Source organism: Halichoeres trimaculatus, unplaced genomic scaffold, assembly GCF_033239565.1.
Source record: "Halichoeres trimaculatus isolate MK-OKI-2021-1 unplaced genomic scaffold, fHalTri1.1 fHalTri1_scaffold_14, whole genome shotgun sequence".
Lineage (NCBI taxonomy): Eukaryota > Metazoa > Chordata > Actinopteri > Labriformes > Labridae > Halichoeres > Halichoeres trimaculatus.
Window position 1 is genome coordinate 32,827,907 of NW_027437192.1, and position 19,615 is coordinate 32,847,521.

Sequence of the window (19,615 nt, forward strand, 5' to 3'; positions counted from 1 at the left end):
AGCACTGCTTGGATCAGGAAAACCTTCTGGGTGAGTATTTTGTTCTGCTTCATTCTATAAACAATGTAAAAGCTGTATTAACCGAACTTATCCTTTAAATACCTCCTTAATAGTCACCATGACAGACATGTATATCTACAGGGATGCTAGTCTAACTGTTTTAGAATAGAATAGAATAGAATAGAATAGAATAGAATAGAATAGAGGGGAGCCATGGTTTATTTTCTAGTCTCTTTGCTTCATTTTTCTTTTTTCCTTGCATTTGGTGTTTTTTCTCTCCCTTCATCCTTTACCCTTTATCACCAGAACAATGTATCAATATCCAATTAAGGTGAGTGAAACTAAGTCACTGAGATTTGATGGAGGTGGGGCTGGATGTTATTGGCTCACTGACACATGTAAAACTAACATGTTCATATATCTAAGGTCGTCACCAGGGTGTGACTGGCAGTGAATGTGTCATGAATACACTCTGAGATCATCTGTTTCATTTCTTTATTCATATTGCTTTGTGCAAGAACAGATATGACACAGAAAGTAAGAAAAATATTCATGCACAAGACCCTTTGTGAAGACAGGAGGTGAAAAATGTGCCTGTGTTGTGGTTAATATTAAAGCAGTCAGCCTAACCTTGAAGAAGATCTACTGATGACGACAGGATGCAGTAAAGGAAGTGGAGGTGGTGTTTATATATCTGTCTGTTTCCAAACAATCCCCTAATATGCAGCTACATAAGAAGGACTGGTTATTAGACTGAGGGTTAAATAACACTGTGCAAAGTCTGGTCTCAGATCTGAATCATAGTCCTGTCTACATCTGATTTATTTAAGGTGTTTCATCATCAGTCGCATACAGTCGTCCATGTTTTCAAGTCATATTTGTGCAGAAAAGAGAGAACCCTGCAACTCCTCTGAAAGTCTCAGCAGATTCAGATCCGCTCTGCTGCACCGGCGCTCCACATGATCAAAGCAGAGACCTCGAGCCGGGGAGAGAAATCTCCTCCCAGCTCACAATCCTGCAGCTTGTCAACTTTGAAGTCCCAGCGCTCGGTGTCACAGCCTCCCCGGCTGCCACTTGACACGCCGAGGCAGACGAAGGCAGCAGCTACGTTCGCGTGGACGCTCTGATCTCAGCCGCCCTCTGAGCGGCCATGGCCTTCCTCCGCTGTAAGGTCGACAGCGCCGTCTCTGTGATGCCGTGGTAGCTGTCCGTCTCCTGAGAGTCTTCGCTGTTCTGAGACTTTGTGCTGTCCTGGGAGTCCGGCTTCTGCCTCAGAGACCGGTTCTGCTCCTCCTTCAGCTCCAGGTAGGAGCGGGAGAAGGTGTGAAAGATGGAGGTGACGGGGAAGGCCATGAGGAGGATGCCGCTCAGGATGCTGCTGAGCGCCACTACCTGGCCGGGGATGCTTCTGGGCACCATGTCTCCGTATCCCACTGTTGTCATGGAGATAACAGCCCACCAGTAGCTCCCAGGGATGCTGGTGAACTCCTGCTTGGCCCCCATCTCACTCTCCGCGAGAAACACCAGCGGAGAGAAAAGAGCCATGGCCACGCAGAGGAACAGCAGCAGGAGGCCGAACTCACGCGTACACCTCCTCACCGTCAGCCCCAGGGTCTGCAGGCCCAGCGAGTGGCGAGCCAGCCTCATCACGTAAAAGATCCGCAGGGCCCGCAGGACTCGAAGAACCAGCCCCACCTTCTCCAGGTAGTTGTTCCCTGAGCCTGTGGGTTTCTCTCCCACTGACAGAGAGTCCACGATGAGGGTGATGTAGTACGGGAGGATGGCCACCACGTCGATGACGTTCAGCGGCGTACGCAGGAACATGCACTTGCTCTGCGTCTGGATGAAGCGCAGCAGGAACTCCAGGGAGAACCAGGCCACACACACCGTCTCCAGCACAAAGATGTTGAAGCACCTCTGGGAGCATTCACCCTGTGGAGGAAAGAAGCAGACGCACATCAGAAAAACACCTAGAATCAGCCTCACAGACAGGAGTTTAATCTGAAGCTTAATGTTGAACACAGAATTTGTCGTATTTGATCTCACAGCAGCAAGTTTGTTCCTTTATTTCTCAGAACAAAACAACAGAGGAGGTGCTGAAAGATTCATGGACGGAGAATGTGATTGTCTGTAGGAAACATCGCAGCTTTGTTTCAACAATCCTCTGACACTTTATTTGATTACATGAGGCTAAATTTAAATCTGCCAATCAGGTACAGAACATTTTCATTAAAACTTTACAAATAAACCGAAACTCCTTTAAGAATCCAGTCAAACAACCTGAGAGACCAGGAGGTGAAAGTTGAAGATGACCCAGAGTTTGACCTGAGCAGGAAGTCATTCTCACTGCAGCTGAAATCTTCCCCTTTTTATGAAAATCATTTTTCCAACGCTGCTAGAACAACCTCTATGAATATTTGAAAATATAATTACAAGAGATTACTTAATGACGGAGTCAAAGTCAGCCTGAGGGGGAGAGAACTAGAAAATAAAAAGTGAGTTCATTACCCAGCATTCACTTTGTTAAAAGAGTTTATAAATGACCAAAACTTTGAATTTGTTTTACTGGAGTCAGTTCATTATGACGGGATTGATGTGAGAATACACAGGCACCAGGCATCACTGAAAGGAGTCCTCACACTTCTTTATCCTGTAAATCTCTCTGCTGTACGGTGGCCCTAAAGTGCAAAAAACATGAAAAAGGTCGACAACAAAAAACATGAGATCACTCTGAGAAAAAGCTCCTTTTTTCATTTTCACTCCACTGTAATTTAAGACATTTCTTCTTTGTTGTCTTGTTCTTACTCGTCTTATTTTGTTTTTTCATCTTTGTTTTTATTTTTATTTTTGTTGTAATTTTGACTTTTTTCGTTATGTTCTGTTATTTTTTTTTCTGTTTTTTCTTTTATCCTTGTCAATTTCTCTTATTTTATTGTTTTGTTTTCTTTTTTGTTGCTTTATTTCCTTCTTTTATTGTGTGTCTTTTTGTTGTTGTCTGCTGTTTTTATAGGCATGTTCTCTTTTTGTTGTGTTCTATTTTTTTATCATTGTGTTCTCTTTTATCTTGTTCTTGTGTTCATTTTAATTGTTGTTGAGTTCTCTTTTGTTGTTGTTTTCTCTTTATGTTGTGCTTTCTTCTTTTGTTGTTGTTTTTTCTTTTTTGCAGTTTTGTATTCTTTGTTGTGTTCTCTTTCATATTTGTTGCATGCTCTTTTTTTTCTTTTCTTTCTATCTTTTTTGTTTGTCCTTGTTGTCTTCATTTGTTTCGGTGTTTTTCTTTTGTTGTGTTTTCTGTTTCTGTTCAAATGGGTTCTTGTTGTTGTTTTTTGTTGTTGCTTTTGTTGTTGTTTATTTGTTTTCTTTTACATTTTTTGCACAATCTATTTTGTTTTGTTTTGTTTTGTTGTTGCTGTGCTCTCTCCTTTTGTTTTTTTCTCTTTCTGTAGTGCTCTTTTTTTTGTTTTGTCATCTTTAATATTTGTTGGGTAATTTTTTTTGCTTTTGTTTTCTTTTTTTCCGTCATGTTTTCTTTTTTTCCATCATGTTTTCTTTTTAATTGGTATTTTCTTCTTGGTTGTGTTCTCTGAGTCACAGTGGTTTTTTTTGGTTGTTGTCTTCTCTTTTAAGTTGTAATTCTCTCCCTTTTTGTTGATTTTTTTTGTTGTTGTCTTTATTGATATTGTCTTATCTCTTTTGTGTCTTCTTTTCTTGATTTTTTTAAAAAGTTTTTGTTGTCCCTCCAGAGCCACCATACTTCTGGTAAAAGCTGTATGGTATTTTTCTTATGGGTACAGTCCTTGTGGTTCAGACATTCTTGATCAGACATTTGAGATTCTGCAGAAAGTTTCCTGTGGACATCTCCACATGCAGTAACTTGAGGTTTAAATATGAAAAAGCGTAAATATAAGAGTTCAAACTTTGATTATCATCTGCTTGGTCGACAGATCCCTTGCTTTGAGACTTTATTAAATCCCCTCACAGAAAAAAAAAGTCCTCTCTGATTGAACCTCATGAATCTTTCAGAGAATACATTTGGTCTTGCATACAGCCGCTTCTTTTTGCCCTGGAGACATCAAACCACTAAACCTATTAGACTCCATATCCCTGATCTGCTCAGACGGAGGGTTTCATACAGCAGCAGAAAAGCTTCAGAGCACAGATGAGGCTCAGATAATAAACTGTAAACTCAGAGCTGTAAGAGCGCTCTTCAAAGTCATAACGATCAAAGTGGAACAGATCCATTTCTTTATCTCTTGTTTTGTTCTTTAATCGCACTGAAATAAATAGAACTGATGGTCTATGATCATCTTCATGAAACATCCTCTCTGACGGAGGACGTTCCTCCTGCAAGTTTCTCTTTGGAACAGATTCAGTCACAGTTTGGGAAAAAAAACGGGATGCTCTTTGTTTTCTCAGAACTGCTGTCAGTCAGTTTACCAAGAGTAAAAAAGATACAAAAATAAAACAAACAGGTTTTCCTCAGCCCTGTGATTGGCTGACGACCAGTCCAGGGTGTACCCCGCCTCTCGCCCAATGACAGCTGGGATAGGCTCCAGCCACCCACGACCCTGAACAGGATAAGCAGTATAGAAAATGAATGAATGAATGAGGTTTTCTTCACCAGAAAAAATCTCTAGCTGCAGAGCTACCAGCTACATCCATTTTGGTTGAAAGTTCTTTTAACTCCTCTTGCAAGCATCTACTTAGGTGAGCTTCACAGGATGAACTGTTAAAAGACCTGAGGTATCAGCAAAACCCCCCAACAGCCTAGTTTGAGTCGACCAACCAGAAGGTTGCAAAGCTGAAGCTAGCCTTCAGCATCCATGCTAACAGCTACAGTGTGTCTGCCCGTCACTCGGGTCGACTGCCCCTAATTATGCAGAACCCATGATGATGATGGTGATGATGATGATGATGTTGTAATGGTGATGATGATGATAGTGATAGCTTTATTTGTCATTGCATGTTTCAGTATAACAAATTTACGTTTCATATTCATCCTATCTAAGAACATACAGTGACAAACAAACAGGAGGAGGACAAAAATGGGAGAACTGGGGGGCAGCAGCGTGCGCAGTGCCCTGCTCAGATGAGAAAAAGACTCAACAATGTCTTTGCCAACTGATGATGACAATGCCATGGCCGTTGCCGTGAAGACCACCTCTAAGAGTTCTGATCCAGAGATCCAGAGTTCACAGGAGGAAGGTGGGTGATGAGTGGGGGTAGAGCATCTGTCTGCATTCCATCCTGGAGAGTAAAGCGTAATCAGCCTACCAAGGCCGACATGGAGGAGCCAAAAAGGAGATAAAGATTGTTTGGGTCAGGCAGACTCTACAATTATCTGTCTACCTTAAGTCTCTGGTCAACTGTGTGGCGTGCCAAATGACCTAATTTGGTGGCCCATTACAGCTGAGCCAAGCTGACAACTTCTCCAAGTTGTTATCCATCCTGCGAAGAAGTCCAGGAATCACATCCTGCCTGTGATTAGGTTTGCATTGCCTGAGTCTGAGTGTTAATGGACCAGCACAATCCCTCAATGACGGGCAGCTTGTCCATTGCCAAAAGTGCTGCCTGCACCTTCAGTAGTAAGCCATTAATCAGGAAACTGCCAACTCCAAACAGCAGAAACCCTGTTATCATAATTCCAAATAAGTAGACATCTTCAGCATCCTCAACAGAACGGATCAACGGGCAGATGGTCCTCTGGGTATCCCAGGAGTCAATGGTGTATCCGGCTGCAAACGTGCTGCCGGGCCGGCAGGCTCCCCTTTGCCAGATAGGGAGGAGGGAGCTAGAAGAAAAGCGTCCGCCTTCGTTGAGAGCAGGAAGGTGAATGCTCTAAATACCCCCCCCCCCCCCCCCACACACACACACACACACACACACACACACACACACACACACACACACACACACACACACACACAGTGTGTACCATCACAGAAAGGTAGGAATGGGTAGCTTTCACATTTGAAACAATAAAGTACTTGGCAAGCTGTACTCAATGGTACCAACTGTCTGTATTTTTCTGTTTGTTTATGTGGTAATAATTATTAATTTGTTAAATAATATAATATCAACGTTTTTTAATTGAACATATTTATTTCTGAATACATAAACTTGCAATGCTGTGTTCATGTCTAGCATGGACTCTCTCTCACAGTCACAAGGATGTGTTTGGGTACTGGAACATGGTACTGTTCGATTTTAAGTGAATCGGTACTAAACCAAATTGCTGGATGTCTTCCATTGTTGCTCTTTGTTTATTGTGTCGTGTTTTTCTTCTTCATTGGATTTATTGGCAAGGTACACTGTGTCGCACTGCTATGGCGTCTCACTTGATTGTAGCTGATGCAGCTAACAGCATCAGGCTTCCATGCCACCTACCAAGGAAGGCATAGTTATTGGACCACTTGGAGGAAGTGGGGCTTATGTCTTTGGTTTCCAATTCTTCTGCAGCACAGCCTCTAGATCTGATCAGTTTACAGACAGATTCAGGGATTTCTTCAATATGTGAAATGGAGAAGTTTGATAATCTGCACATGCTAAGTCTGAACATCTAGCTTTGCCACTTTATGTCTGAACATATAAGGAAAGAACAGCTCAGCTGCTCACATTGCTAGTCCTTAAGTCTAGATAAAAGTCTAATTCAAAATTTATCTCATTGGTTAGAGAAATGTAGTGGCTGAAAGAACTTTGAGTTCTTAGTTAATAAATAATCAGTTTGGTTTATCTGGCACTGACTTCACTATGACGGCACTGACTGCCTTCTGAGGATAAAACCAAAGCATGAAGAGATGGGAATATTATTTTCTGTTAGTCAGCGTCCCATCAGGAAGTCTTCATTGGATGATTTCCAGCGCAGAGTTAAAACAAACGGCAGGGAGTCGCTCCTCTGCCTCAGCACAGCTCCAGTCCCTGGCCAGCTGCTAACAAGCTTCCAGACTTTTCTTTTCCTTGTGAATGATAAAATGAGTCTGAGGTTAAGAGCACAGATTGTCACAGCTTCAGTTTTTAATTCCTCCATCTGAGAGAGCCAAGAACGTTTGGATGAGAAACAGAAGTGACAGTGAATTACTGACTGCGTTCACTGAGACTTCCTCTCCGTACAGCTCAGTCTCATTCCTCCTCAGGTAATTTTCTTCCTCTTTTTATCAGTCTACCTTTCAGCCCTGCTCTCCTGCCCTGAAGTCTGCCTGTTCAGACCAGATTATCTGAAACCTGGAGGAGAAAAACATGGCCTTCTCGAAGCTCTGCGGTTTGAGTGCAGGAGTTCAAATCAGCGCTGAAATCCTCCCTCTTACCACATGCTATCATTTCAGATCCAAAGTGAAGAGTCCAAGGTTACATTGGAATAAACGTGTCCAAATCCTCAAGGAGCTCGCTCATTAACTCATGTTTGTGACTGTGTTTCCTCTGCCTTTCTGCTCCTCTGCATCCACAGGGAGTGTGTTTGCCTCAGACACACTGTAACTGATACTGTCCCTCTGCTGGGGCAGCGTATTTGTGATGTTTCTGCCTGAATGCGTTTGCAGTCGCTGCCCCTCTGTTGTTTCTATCTGATATGTGCACAGAGGATCAAATTAAAAGCTCACAATTATCCAACTGAGCAATCCGAGGACTCTGACCCCGTCACTGCAGCGAGACGAGCATGGAAACCAAACAGTGCAGGGGAGGGGGGGGCTCAGACGGATAACCCAGGGTGGATGTGATTCACCGACAGCCGCTCCACTACTCGAAGTGACGTGTTGGACCCGTCGTTGACACACCCAGGCTTTTAATGGATTTATTTGGCACTCTCATTCATCCCCCTCACTGGACTCTGTGTGTGCTGAGTGCTGTGTGTGTTTGCTCTGCAGGACCAGATCGAGTTTCAACAATCTGCCTCTCTCCCAGAAACCACCTCGAGATGCTTCTCCAAAAGCAGAAATCTGATTACAGAGCAATAAGTGGATTGAATCCTCCAGATTCTATAGTCAGCTGAGGCTTTTTCCATCAGAGCAGATGAAGAATAAGTAAAAGAGGGCTCTCCAGCTCCTGGTTATAGCTTCAGATCAAATACTGATATGAAATTGTTTCATTTGCTTTAAAAATTCTGTTTTGTTTGTCTGTTGACATGCTTTGATGTTCTCTCATATAAAACAATCAGCTGCCAGGCAAATGCCTCAGTCATGAATATTTCAACAGACTGAGCCCAGTAACAGTCAGCATGGATAAAGATAAAGATAAAGAAACTGAGATCTGCATTTTTTTTTCTTACACCTGTTTCTTTATATGAAAATAACACTTACTGACTGAATCTGCTCATCTTCAGCAGGAAGACATTTCTATCTGCTTTTATCAAGCTTAAGAGAACTAAAAGAAGGTATCACGGGTTTATCACTTCCAGTGGTAGATGTTATCAGTGAAGCTATGAACTGTTCAGTGCCAGCACTTCTGCTGTGTGTTGTGTGTACCAGATGAATGATGTTAAAAGCCTCAAGTCCACTGAAGGTCAGGGTGGAGACCAAGAACCTGATGTTCCCTCTGTCAGGGCTCCAGAGGTCCTCTATGGAGAGAGGAGAACCTTCCAGAAGAACAACCATCTCTGCAGCAATCCACCAATCAGGCCTGTATGGTAGAGATACTCCTTAGTAAAAGGCTCATGACAGCTCACCTGGAATTTCTCAAAAGGCCCCTGAAGGACTCTCAGACCAGGAGAAAGAAAATCCTCTGATCTGATTGGACAAAGATTGAACTCTTTGGCGTCATGTTTGGAGGAAACCAGGCCCCACTCATCACCTGGACCACACCATCCCTACAGTGAAGCATGGTGGTGTCAGCATCATGCTGTGGGGATGTTTTCCAGCAGCAGGAACTGGGAGACCAGTCAGGCTTGAGGGAAAGATGAATGCAGCGATGTACAGAGACATCCTGTATGAAAACCTGCTGCAGAGAACTTTGGACCTCAGACTGGGGCCCCAGTTCATCTCTCAGCAGGACAAAGACCCCAAGACCACAGCCAAGATATCAAAGGAAAAGCTTCAGGATGACTCTGTGGAGGTTCTTGAGGGGTCCAGCCAGAGCCCAGGGTACTGACTGTGAATACTTTCCAGTTGTTTGGTAACTATGAACTCTCGGTAACTATCCCAGTTTCCTCAGGTGTCTGTCTAACATGAGTCTGGTTCTGTCCCAGGTTTCTGCCCGTTAAAGGGAAGTTGTTTCTCTCTGTTGTAACTAAATGCTGCAAAGTCCTGTACTCATGGTGGGTTAAGATAAGACAGACTCCTTATCTCGTATTGATGATGGGTCTCTGTTAATTATAAGATTATGTTTATGTGTCTGAAGATATCCCTGGTTGAGATTTGGGGCTGCATAAATAAAGATGCATTGACATCTGATTCAAATGATCAGCTCGTCATCAAGCTCTGCGCGATCCTGATAACGAGCCATTCATTTGAATCAGGTGTGCTGGAGTGAGGTAACATCCAAAACATGCAGGGCAGGGGGTCCCCAGGACCAGGATTGAGAAACACTGACCTAGACCACCAAGCCATCTACGCTCCAAGTGTTAGTACAGGGATCTCAAACTCGTGCCATGGAGGGCCAAGAGGCTGCAGGTTTTCTTTCCAACCAAGAACTCCACCAGCTGATTTCACTGATTACCTCACCTTCAAGCAGAGAGCAGGGACTAATCGGTGAAATCAGCTAGTGGAGTTCTCGGTTGGAAGGAAAACCTGCAGCCTCTTGGCCCTCCATGGCACGAGTTTGACATCCCTGTGTTAGTATGTTCAATATGACCTCTGTCAACAATAGGCTTCAAAACTCTGCATCAGAAATGGATGGATGATGACTGGAGCACAAAATCCTAACCCACAAACAGACTGTAGTTAGACAAGCCTTGAAATCACCCCTCCTTTATAATGACGTAAATATTTTAGAGAAGCTTGTTCATAAACCTTTTTCAAACTGGGGCACTGACTCAGCTGATCCCAAGAGTGGGAGTTTGTTCCACTCAGTTTTCCCTTTCTGTTTTCATCCCACTCTGCTGCATTTGATCCACTGATAGATGATTACAGAGCTCTGAAATATCAGGCATGGCCAGACAGGAAGACAGCAAAGAGTCATTCATAGATTCTTGATATGTGAGGTTGGAGCAAATAGAGAAGGCCAGGACTGGAGTTTGGACTGTGGGGTTTCAGTAAAAGGGCAGCAGAGTGCAAACACCTGTAAGACCTGGACTGTTGAGGTTTTCACATCTTTGAGCCAGAAGGCTAGAGACCCTTCAAGAGCCCAGGCCCTTTCTATCTGTGGAACCTGGGTCAGGACAAAGATGTAAAGGCTTCTGATTTCAACAAAACCAGGGTCAAACATTACTTTAATGAACCCAGGAATGCTGGGAATTTGTTCTGCTCTCCTTTTGTCCAAAGCAACGTACAACACTGAGCAGTTAGAGGGTATGGTACCCTGCTCAAGGGCGCCTCAAGAACGCTCAGGAAATTGTGCCAACACCTTTCCAACTATCAGATGAATTCCTTAATTTGGTCCATGCTGTGACCTGAACCACCGACCCTCCTGCTACAAATCAACATTGTTATGGACTGAGCTACTGCCACCCACGGCAAGTGTTTTGGTAGAATGTCATGGGTTGAACCAGGCAAAAGATGATTTTTGAATCAGAAGGTCCAGAAACTTTCAGTTCCGCATGAAACACCCCTAGGAACTACATGATTCCTGTGGCCCATTGTTTGTCTGAGTTTCCACCAGGGACCAAAGATCCAGGAAGATTTTACACAGTAAAATCAGGCCAGTGAGGAAAACAAAGGTACACGAAATACATCATGAGACAAACAAAGGGCAGTAACGCAAAAATGACCTTGGGGTAATAAGACACTGGGGCTGCTCCACCAATCAGTTCATCATCAGTGAAGATTAACAGGTGCTCTCCCAGGGTCAGTGGGTGGAGATGGTGTTAATGGGTGAACATGATGAGAAGTGTTGAAGCACCGGAGCGCTCACTCAGAAACCCAGTCCATTTCATAGCGATGCTGGATGACAGACGTTACCAGACCACTTCCTGAAGACTGCTGCTGTACACAGCACCCAGATAACCTCATTCTCATATGATACTTGATGGTATAAATGTGTATACTTATGCCCCTGAATACACTAACAACCTGTCCATGGTACCCTGCCACTCACCCAGTGCATGCTGGGACAGGCTCCTGCCCCCCAGAGTTCATGATAGACTCATTAGTGCCTATTAGACCAGTTCCACTTCACTGTCAGCGCAGAGACTCAGGACTGTCGGCTGCAGCTCTACTGTCAGAGAATGAACTCTTCAGTCCAGTATGTTTCTCTATCCACATCTCAAACCTTTTTGATGACCTAAAAATGATGGTATGTGTTCAACCAGAAATCTGTGACAGAGTGTGCTTGGTTGGAGCATGTTCTAACATACTGATGTTCTGTTTGTGAACTCTTTCTTTGAAAGATTTCTGTAAAAATCTGTCACTATGTGTGCTCAAATATACTTAGTCCATCATTACAGACTCAACATAAACATCAGCTAACTCTGCTTCTAACCGAGACACGTTTTCCTTTAGGGGGTGATATGGGAAAAATATGTCAGGGTGTTTTTATGGCAGGATCAGGATTTTTGTCAGGATTGTTTTTCAGATTCAGACTAAATTGACCTGAAAGCAACAAATTTTAGACAAAAATATTTCTCATTCCGAATGTTTATTTAAACATTTAAAGATCTTAATAAACATCATATTTGGCAAGATGATGGGGTGTAATCCTTTGCTTCAAGAAATGATCAAATGTTTTGAACATTTATACAGGGCTTTGAACCAGTTTGTGGAGTTTCATTCACCCATCCACACACAGAACATCAGGATCTTCAGAACCATCAGTTATTTTAACACATTTAAACACCACTGACCAACACTGGGAGCACTGTGGGAGCACTGTGGGACACTTGACACTTCAGCATGTGACCACAGGAGCTGGGATCGAACCCTTGACCTTTTATTGAGAGGCGGTAACTCCACCACTGAGCCAAAGCCTCCCAATGGAAACACAATGACACTGTTTTTGTCTTGAAATGTCTGTTATGTTGGTCAAACAGATTCACTTCCTGTGCCTCTACCTCATGCTGTATAATGCCATGAGTAATGTACAGAGAACACTACAGCACATGATACAGCACATGATAAGTGGTCAACAAAATATCCAAATGCAGTCTCGCAAACTCAAATATAATAATTTATCCAAGTTATCACAAAGTGACCAATACAGGCATATTATTCCCCAAATTAATCAGTGATGCAGCTTTTTATGATGCCAGGGCTCAGCATTATAACTGGCCCACTGGCCCAGATGCCTAACTGAAAGGCCCCTTGAACCAGCTGACCTCGCACTCAACTGGCTCACTCAGGCAAGTTCAAACAATGCCTCTGAAATAAACACAGAGTTAAAAGGTTTTAACAGGGGGGTGAACCTGTGGCTGCCTACCTGTCAGCCTACCTGTCAACTGAGCTGTCCTAGTGTCTGTAGTGTACTGGCCATGCATGAACAGGGAAGGAGAGAAAACAGCGCTTTTTTTAAACTTTTCTCAAGCAATCTTGGAGCCTCGGACCACCAAAAAAGTCGCTACATTTGTGGCTAGTTGCTTTTCTCTAATTTTCTCGCAGGGGGCTCCAGAAAGTCGCTAAAAATAGTGACAAAGTTGCTAAGTTGGCAACGCTGTACGGATGTGGACAGAGCCGGCGGTCCGTGCTCTGCGTTAATTTCATCTGTATTCCTGCATGTTTCCATGAAGCTTATGGATACAGTCCAAACAGAGCAGTACCACTGGAAACTGTGGGGGCAGTGTTTCTGTTACTACCCGAAGCAAAGCTATAGTGAGATATGAAGATGAAATAACAGTGGAGGAACTTTATTATTAATACCTCCTCCACAGTTGCCATGATTGTTTTTGAGTATCATTGTTATAAACTTTTTGACTCTGTATTGATATATTGCAGTGACAATGTGAAGGACGTATGGAAGTATGTGAGCAGTGACAGTTACATCGTTTGAAACGGACAGATGCATTTTCGTACATAAAGGGAGGAGAAATGGGTCTTAAATTATTTTACCAGTGAAATGCTTTTAAAACCTCTGGTCTAAAGCTGGGGAGAGTTGCTATGAGGCAAAGGACATTTCTGTCCCACAGGTGAGACCACTGGAGCTGGCTGGGAGACAAGACAGATAATGGCTTAGTCTTCTGCCAAATCTGCTGACATATGCAGACAGAAAGATGAGAATAGAAAAGATGGGGTAGTTTGTTTGTAGGAATGAATTTCTCTCTTCAGATGTGTAAATAAATCACATCTGCCCTCAAATCAGCAGTAATGTCAGCCCCTGATACTGCACAGGTCTGGTGAGTTGTAGTATTTGCTGTGGGAAAAAGCAGCTCCTTTTAAAGAGCTGACACACATAACAACCTCCAGTCTACGGCTGACATGGGACAACATTAATTGGTTCAAGAATGATAAATGGTAAATTTTGTGATGGAACCCAAACCCAAACAGGTTTAAATGCAGTTTCTGTTCACAACAAACTGACTGGGAAAGTTCTGGTTCAAAGCCCTGGTTTTATAACATTTGTTTATCCTCTCATACACTGAGCATATTTTTTATTTATCATATTCAGCTTTTGGGGGAGGGCAGATCTTACCAACAGTAACAGCTGCTGCCTATTCTTCTCTAAACTGAAATATTTTACACCTTCCAACCTGCAGCACTTTCTAAACAGACACAATGTTCCCTCTCCCTGTGGGCCACAAACACATGTTTACATAATTGAATGCATGTGTCTCACCTGCATCCAGTGCTGTCCTATCAGAGTGCTCTATCCTCCTGCACTTCAGGCCACATTAACGCATTGTTCCTTCTGTTGACTTGATAATGGAAAAGCTGGCCATCCATTACAGCCTACAGCATCAGGACTGTGTGTCTTCCCACCACAGGCCCATACGTGTTATTTATAACACGATCACTGCTGCTTTGACAGCACAAATCCCCCACGGGAGCCATTATAGTTAGGTCTTATGTAGCCTCATCTAAAGTATCACTGATATTGATGGCTGATGTCTGACAAGTGTATCCTCTCATATATGACTCCCTCTGTTCTCCTACATCAGTGGAAGTGAAGCGGGAAGCAGTGAACTGGTAAAAATATCCAGCTTTGCTTCATACATTGTGCAATTATTTTAGCGAGGAGTTAGCACGTGTGCTAACTGATTCTGACTTTGTTTTCATTGCAGCAGAGCAATTACAGAATTAGAGGTGCAAGTCCACTTGGTGTGCAATTAAGGAATTCATTTGCCTCAGCTCATGGAGTTAAAATAAGTTTATCATGAACGTTATCCTGCTGTCTTCTTCTTTAACCTATAGTCAACTTACTTCAGCCAATTAGCTTCCATGCATGGCCACACTTACTCATGTCAGGAGCAGCACGGAGAGAAATCATGAGGCAGTGATGCAGTGAGTCAAATTGGCAGAAAGATCCATTGAGTGTGCCATAGTTTGGCTGAAAACATTGATACTTGTTGGGTGAATCAATAATCAAACACGACTCAGGATGAATATATTGTTGTACCAATAATTTTCCCCACCCCTCATCACCGTGGAGACCGTGGCATGACATCCTCCATCCAGTCCATAAAGCAGAGCGCTCCTTCCAGGTCACCCTGCATGTTTTCAGTAAATGACCAACAGCCTGCTCAGGCGCACATGATTACTGAAGCAAATGCTTCTATGGTTACAGGAGAGAGACTGTGAGATACTTCAAGTCAATGACGTTCTCTCTTCATGAGCTGAGAGGCTGTTCAGCCGGGTGTGTCTGCAGCTCTGTGGGGAGGAGCAATCAGAGCGAGTGGAGTATTTTCTGTGAACAGTAAAGAAACCAAAGGGCTTTTCAGCCTCGTTCCCATTGCCTCGAGACAAAGAGCTCACTCTACACCTGCAGACCTGCAGCTTCTGCTGGAGCTGACGCAGGACAGGTGGATACCTGTAGAGGTAAAACAGGGCCAGCTACACCCCAGCTAGATATCAGGGTGAGACATAGGTCATGATGGTGGGAAGAGTTAATGAACCTGCAGCTATATGTTTACAGGCTCAATAAATCAACTTTACATGTTTTGAATGCTCCAGCCCACATTTAATGATCATTTTCTAATGATTGTTGAGCTCATGTCAGATAAACACATGCTCAAATCTTTTCCCTTTTTCAGCTCTGACACTGTTTTTTCCAGCTGCATTCAACACAGAGGTCAAAAAAACTCAGATTGATCATCATAACTGGAGAAGTGTTGGACGAGCTTGGAGTAAATCTTTTTAAGAGGTGGAAGCTTCTCATCTAACATGGAAGTTCTCCTGTCTGGTGGTGTTGTTGTGCAGAGGTTGACATTAAAAGAAAACCCAGTTGGAGAAGTAATGGACCTTGTTTGTCAAACATTTGTATCAGCTTTAAAACCTCTGTCTAAAAATGTTACAGGCTGTTTAGTTTGTATAGATTTCAGGACATCCATTTTGCTCATAGGCCAGCATTGTTGTTTGGTTACAATGCAGTCTGGGTAATGATGTCAAACAATGTATACCTCTGTGTTGCCACTGCATTCAGCCTTCTCAATTTGAACCCAAGCGCATGGACAGAAAGCTGTGTCCATGAATTGGGAAACAGCTACAGACAAATCCTGTGGAACACTGGGAGTTGACGAGCCACCATTACTGTGGTACTCTTGAGGAAACAATCCATCTACTTTCACTGCTATGCAGATGATACTCAGCTTTACTTGTCAATGGAGCCTGAAGAAACCAACCGCTTTTCTAAACTTGAAGCATGCCTCAGAGACGTAAGGTCCTGGATGAGCAGAAACTTCTTATCTCACAAACATTGCCAGGATTTAAGGAGTAATGTCTAAACCTGACTTAGAGAGACTGATCCATGCGTTTGTCTCCAGCAGGTTAGATTACTGTAACGTCCTGCTCACTGGACTCTCAAAACGAGCTGTAAGACAGCTGCAGTACATCCAGAATGCTGCTGCTCGGGTCCTGACCAGAACCAGGAAATACGACCATATAAGTCCAGTACTCAGGTCTCTGCACTGGCTTCCTGTGGCTCAGAGAATAGACTTTAAAACAGCTCTGCTTGTTTACAAGTCCCTTCATGGTTCAGCACCAAAGTACATTTCGGACATAGAACCATATGAACCAACTCGGTCTCTGAGAAGCTCAGGGAGGGGTCTCCTGCTGGTGCCCAGAGTCAGGACTAAACATGGTGAGGCTTCATTCCAGTTTTATGCCCCCTAAATCTGGAACAGTCTTCCAGAAGATGTGAGACAGGCCTCAACTCCAACAATGTTCAAATCCTGGCTGAAAACAGCTCTGTTTAACTGAGGATACAACAACTGAAAGTATTTTATCTGCACTCTCCTCTTTTAATTTAATTAATCATTTTTAATGTTGTATGATGTGATTTTATGGTATGATTTGATTTTATTCTATTTTAGCTGTAAAGCACTTTGAATTGCCTTGTGTATGAATTGTGCTCTACAAATAAACGTGCCTTGCCTTACTGCTGAAGTCAGAGAAGACTGAAGTCATTGTTCTTGGACCTAAACATCTCAGAGAAGCTTTCTTGAACAACATCGCCGCCTCGGACAACACCAGCTTGGCTTCCAGCACCACTGTCAGGAACCTGGGAGTTCTTTTGGATCAGGGCCTATCCTTTACCTCCCACATCCAACAGGTCTCAAGGATGGCATTTTTTCATCTTCGTAAATATCAAGAGAATTAGACACATCTTGACAAGCTGCCGCTCGGGTACTGACTGGGACCAGGAGGAGAGAGCACATCTCTCCAGTGTTAGCGTCTCTACACTGGTTACCTATAAAATCTAGGATAGAGTTTAAAATTCTTCTTCTGACTTACAAAGAGCTTAATGGCATCGGGCCATCGTATCTTAAAGACTTAATCGTTCTGTGTTATCCGTCTAGGTCTTTGTGTTCTCAACATGCAGGTCTGCTCGTTGTACCTAGGGTCTCTAAAAGTAGTATGGGAGGTCGAGCCTTTAGTTATCAGGCTCCTCTTCTTTGGAATAACTTACCGGTTGAGGTCCGGGGAGCAGACACAGTCTCAAGCTTTAAGCGTAGACTTAAAACTTTCCTTTTTGATAAAGCTTACAGTTAGAGCTGGATCAGGTCTGAAGCAGCTCTTAGTCATGCTGCTATAGGTTTAGACTGTGGGGGAAACTGAGACACAGGGCCCCTGTTTCCCTCTCTGTCTGTCAGTCTAACTTAACTGCACTCCATGGGAATCCAGTACTTTCAGCAGTTGCCTGATTGTTTCTTGATTAACTACGCAGCCAACTTGAATGCATCTTATATCCACGCAGCCTGCTGTATTGGTCCAGCTGATCCTGGAGAACAGACATGATGTTGAGCAGATGTGAGTGGGCTTTACACCTGAACAACCCAAATTCTCAGGTGTCTCCACAAAGAGGACAAACTAAGAACAACACCTTCTATACTTCTTAAAGATACAAGTATCTCACAATGTTTTAAACCAAGAAAGAAATAAAACTCAATAAGGTTCGACAGGCAAGACATGTTTGTTTATCAAGATGATTATTAAAGATTTTCAGGAATTCCTTTACTTCTCAGGAAAATAAAAAAAAAATATTTTGGGTTTTATTTTACAAGACAGTTTCTCGAAAAAACACAAAATTGAAAAAATATATATATCCTAATTTAATGAGATACCATCTTGTAAAAAATGGTGGATTTTGTATATTTTTGGATTAATGCAAAACGCCACCGTATCTGTAAAATCGATTTTTTGAAATGAAAAATAAAGAAAAAATATTTTTTTAAGAAAAGTTTGAGGGGAGCTTGTCAGAAAGTGGGGCTGTTGGGCCACCCATGACACCGCCCTTGTTATGAACAACATGAGATCACTGCTGAATACGATGGACATTTATTTGAAAGTTTTATGACCACTCTGAAAGTCTGTCTGGTTAAGTATAAAGACAACCTCAAGAACTGAATGAAGAGATTTGATTCCCATGAGGAAAGTCTCCTCTCTCCTGTTTCCTGCTTCATCAGCTGTCCTGTCCTCTGAATAAAATCACAACAATGTTCCAGTTTGTCTTCTGTAACAGAGCTTTCTGCTTAGCCTTAAGTAGCGCTCTGTGTATCATCGTATTTCCAGAATGATCTGTTAGTCATTTTTCAGACTCTTTACCTCTGCATAGTGCACAGAGGGTCTGCTGACGTTAGCCTAAATGAAAATATTCCAACAGTGATGTATGGGTTATACTCTGAATGAAATCACTTCTCCACTCATCAAAAATGATTCTCTCAACGACCGATGAAGAACACAAATCATCAGCGCCGTGATGGATTGTACGTTAGTCTGGGTGTGAGCAGCAGTATTTTACCCACAGACACTGGAAATGAGTTAGGAGCTGCTCACATTTCTGTGGAGACAAAACTCTCCCTCTGCTCTTTCACATATTTATCCACACCCTGTGAGCGCTGCGCTCCTCTCTGATGATATATCACCGGGCGCGGGCTGGGCTTTAAAGTGGAAAGGATTTACATAAGAATGGAGTGCACAGGGCTGTGAGGCACACGCAGAGTCACTGAGAGGTTAGATCCACAGCCCGCTGATAAACGAGAGAGGAGCACAGCTTTCAGAGACGCTGATGAACAGAAAGAAACAACAAACCACTCGTTTCATCCTCGATTCATTCACAGAGAGTGGGAGAGGGAGCATGAAATGTGAAACACACACACACACACATCAGCGTCTGTGCTCCTGTGTGTGTGTGTGTGTGTGAGAAACAGAAGACGAGGATTAAGAAAGCTCTCCCAGCCACTGAACGCCTTCTAAGAGCCACATTAGATTAGACAGCCAGACTAAGTGCTTTTCATCGCAGGCGGCTTTTGGAAAACTTCTGCCTGAACTCCAGACCAGGAGGCAGAGAGCATAAACCTGTCCACTTCCTGGATTTAAAGTTGTATTGCCTTTTTTTCTCTGAGCAATTTCATTCAGGCTGGACTCCACATCTGACAGCTTCATCAGCGACTTTCTGAGAGAAGAATAGGAAAGGCTCAGACTCTTCAAGCATCCTCCTTGGCTTTCATAGCTCCAGGTTTAAAAGAGGTTTCTGGTGCTTACAGAAAAAAAGACACCCAGCTACTGTTCCTCTCCGCTCTGATGTAATGCTACCAGCACTTGGCTCAGAGTCTTGGTTTTCTGGCCCTTAACTGTTGTTTTGGTTCTCCAGCAGCCCACGTGGTTTTCACCCACAGCAGGCAGCTCTAACAAACTGCACAACCTGAGCACCAAAAACAGACACAAGAAAATATCTGGTGAGGCTGCTGTGCACCAAACAAGACTTTCAGAAGAAAAAAAACAACAAATTTTAATGCCCTGTGAGGATTTTTCAAGAGATCACACCTCGTCAAAATCTTCAGACCAGTTGAAAAGTTGCACATATTTACATTTTGTACTGTTGGAATTCAAAAAGTTTCTCAATAGAGTTTTAAAATGCAAAAAGAAGAAATGGAAGTAAGACAAAA

The 19,615-nt window shown here is 43.1% G+C and overlaps 1 protein-coding gene across 1 annotated transcript in view; it reads right to left on the reverse strand.

Annotated features, from left to right (window-relative positions):
- Positions 1-478: 478 nt before the first annotated feature.
- Positions 479-19,615, reverse strand: part of kcng2 (potassium voltage-gated channel, subfamily G, member 2) — a 48,980-nt gene continuing 29,843 nt past the window's right edge. Inside the window, exon 3 of the mRNA XM_074686116.1 lies at positions 479-1,932. Coding sequence (XP_074542217.1) covers positions 1,105-1,932 — 828 coding nt within the window. The 3' untranslated portion in view covers positions 479-1,104. The remainder of the gene's footprint in view (positions 1,933-19,615) is intronic.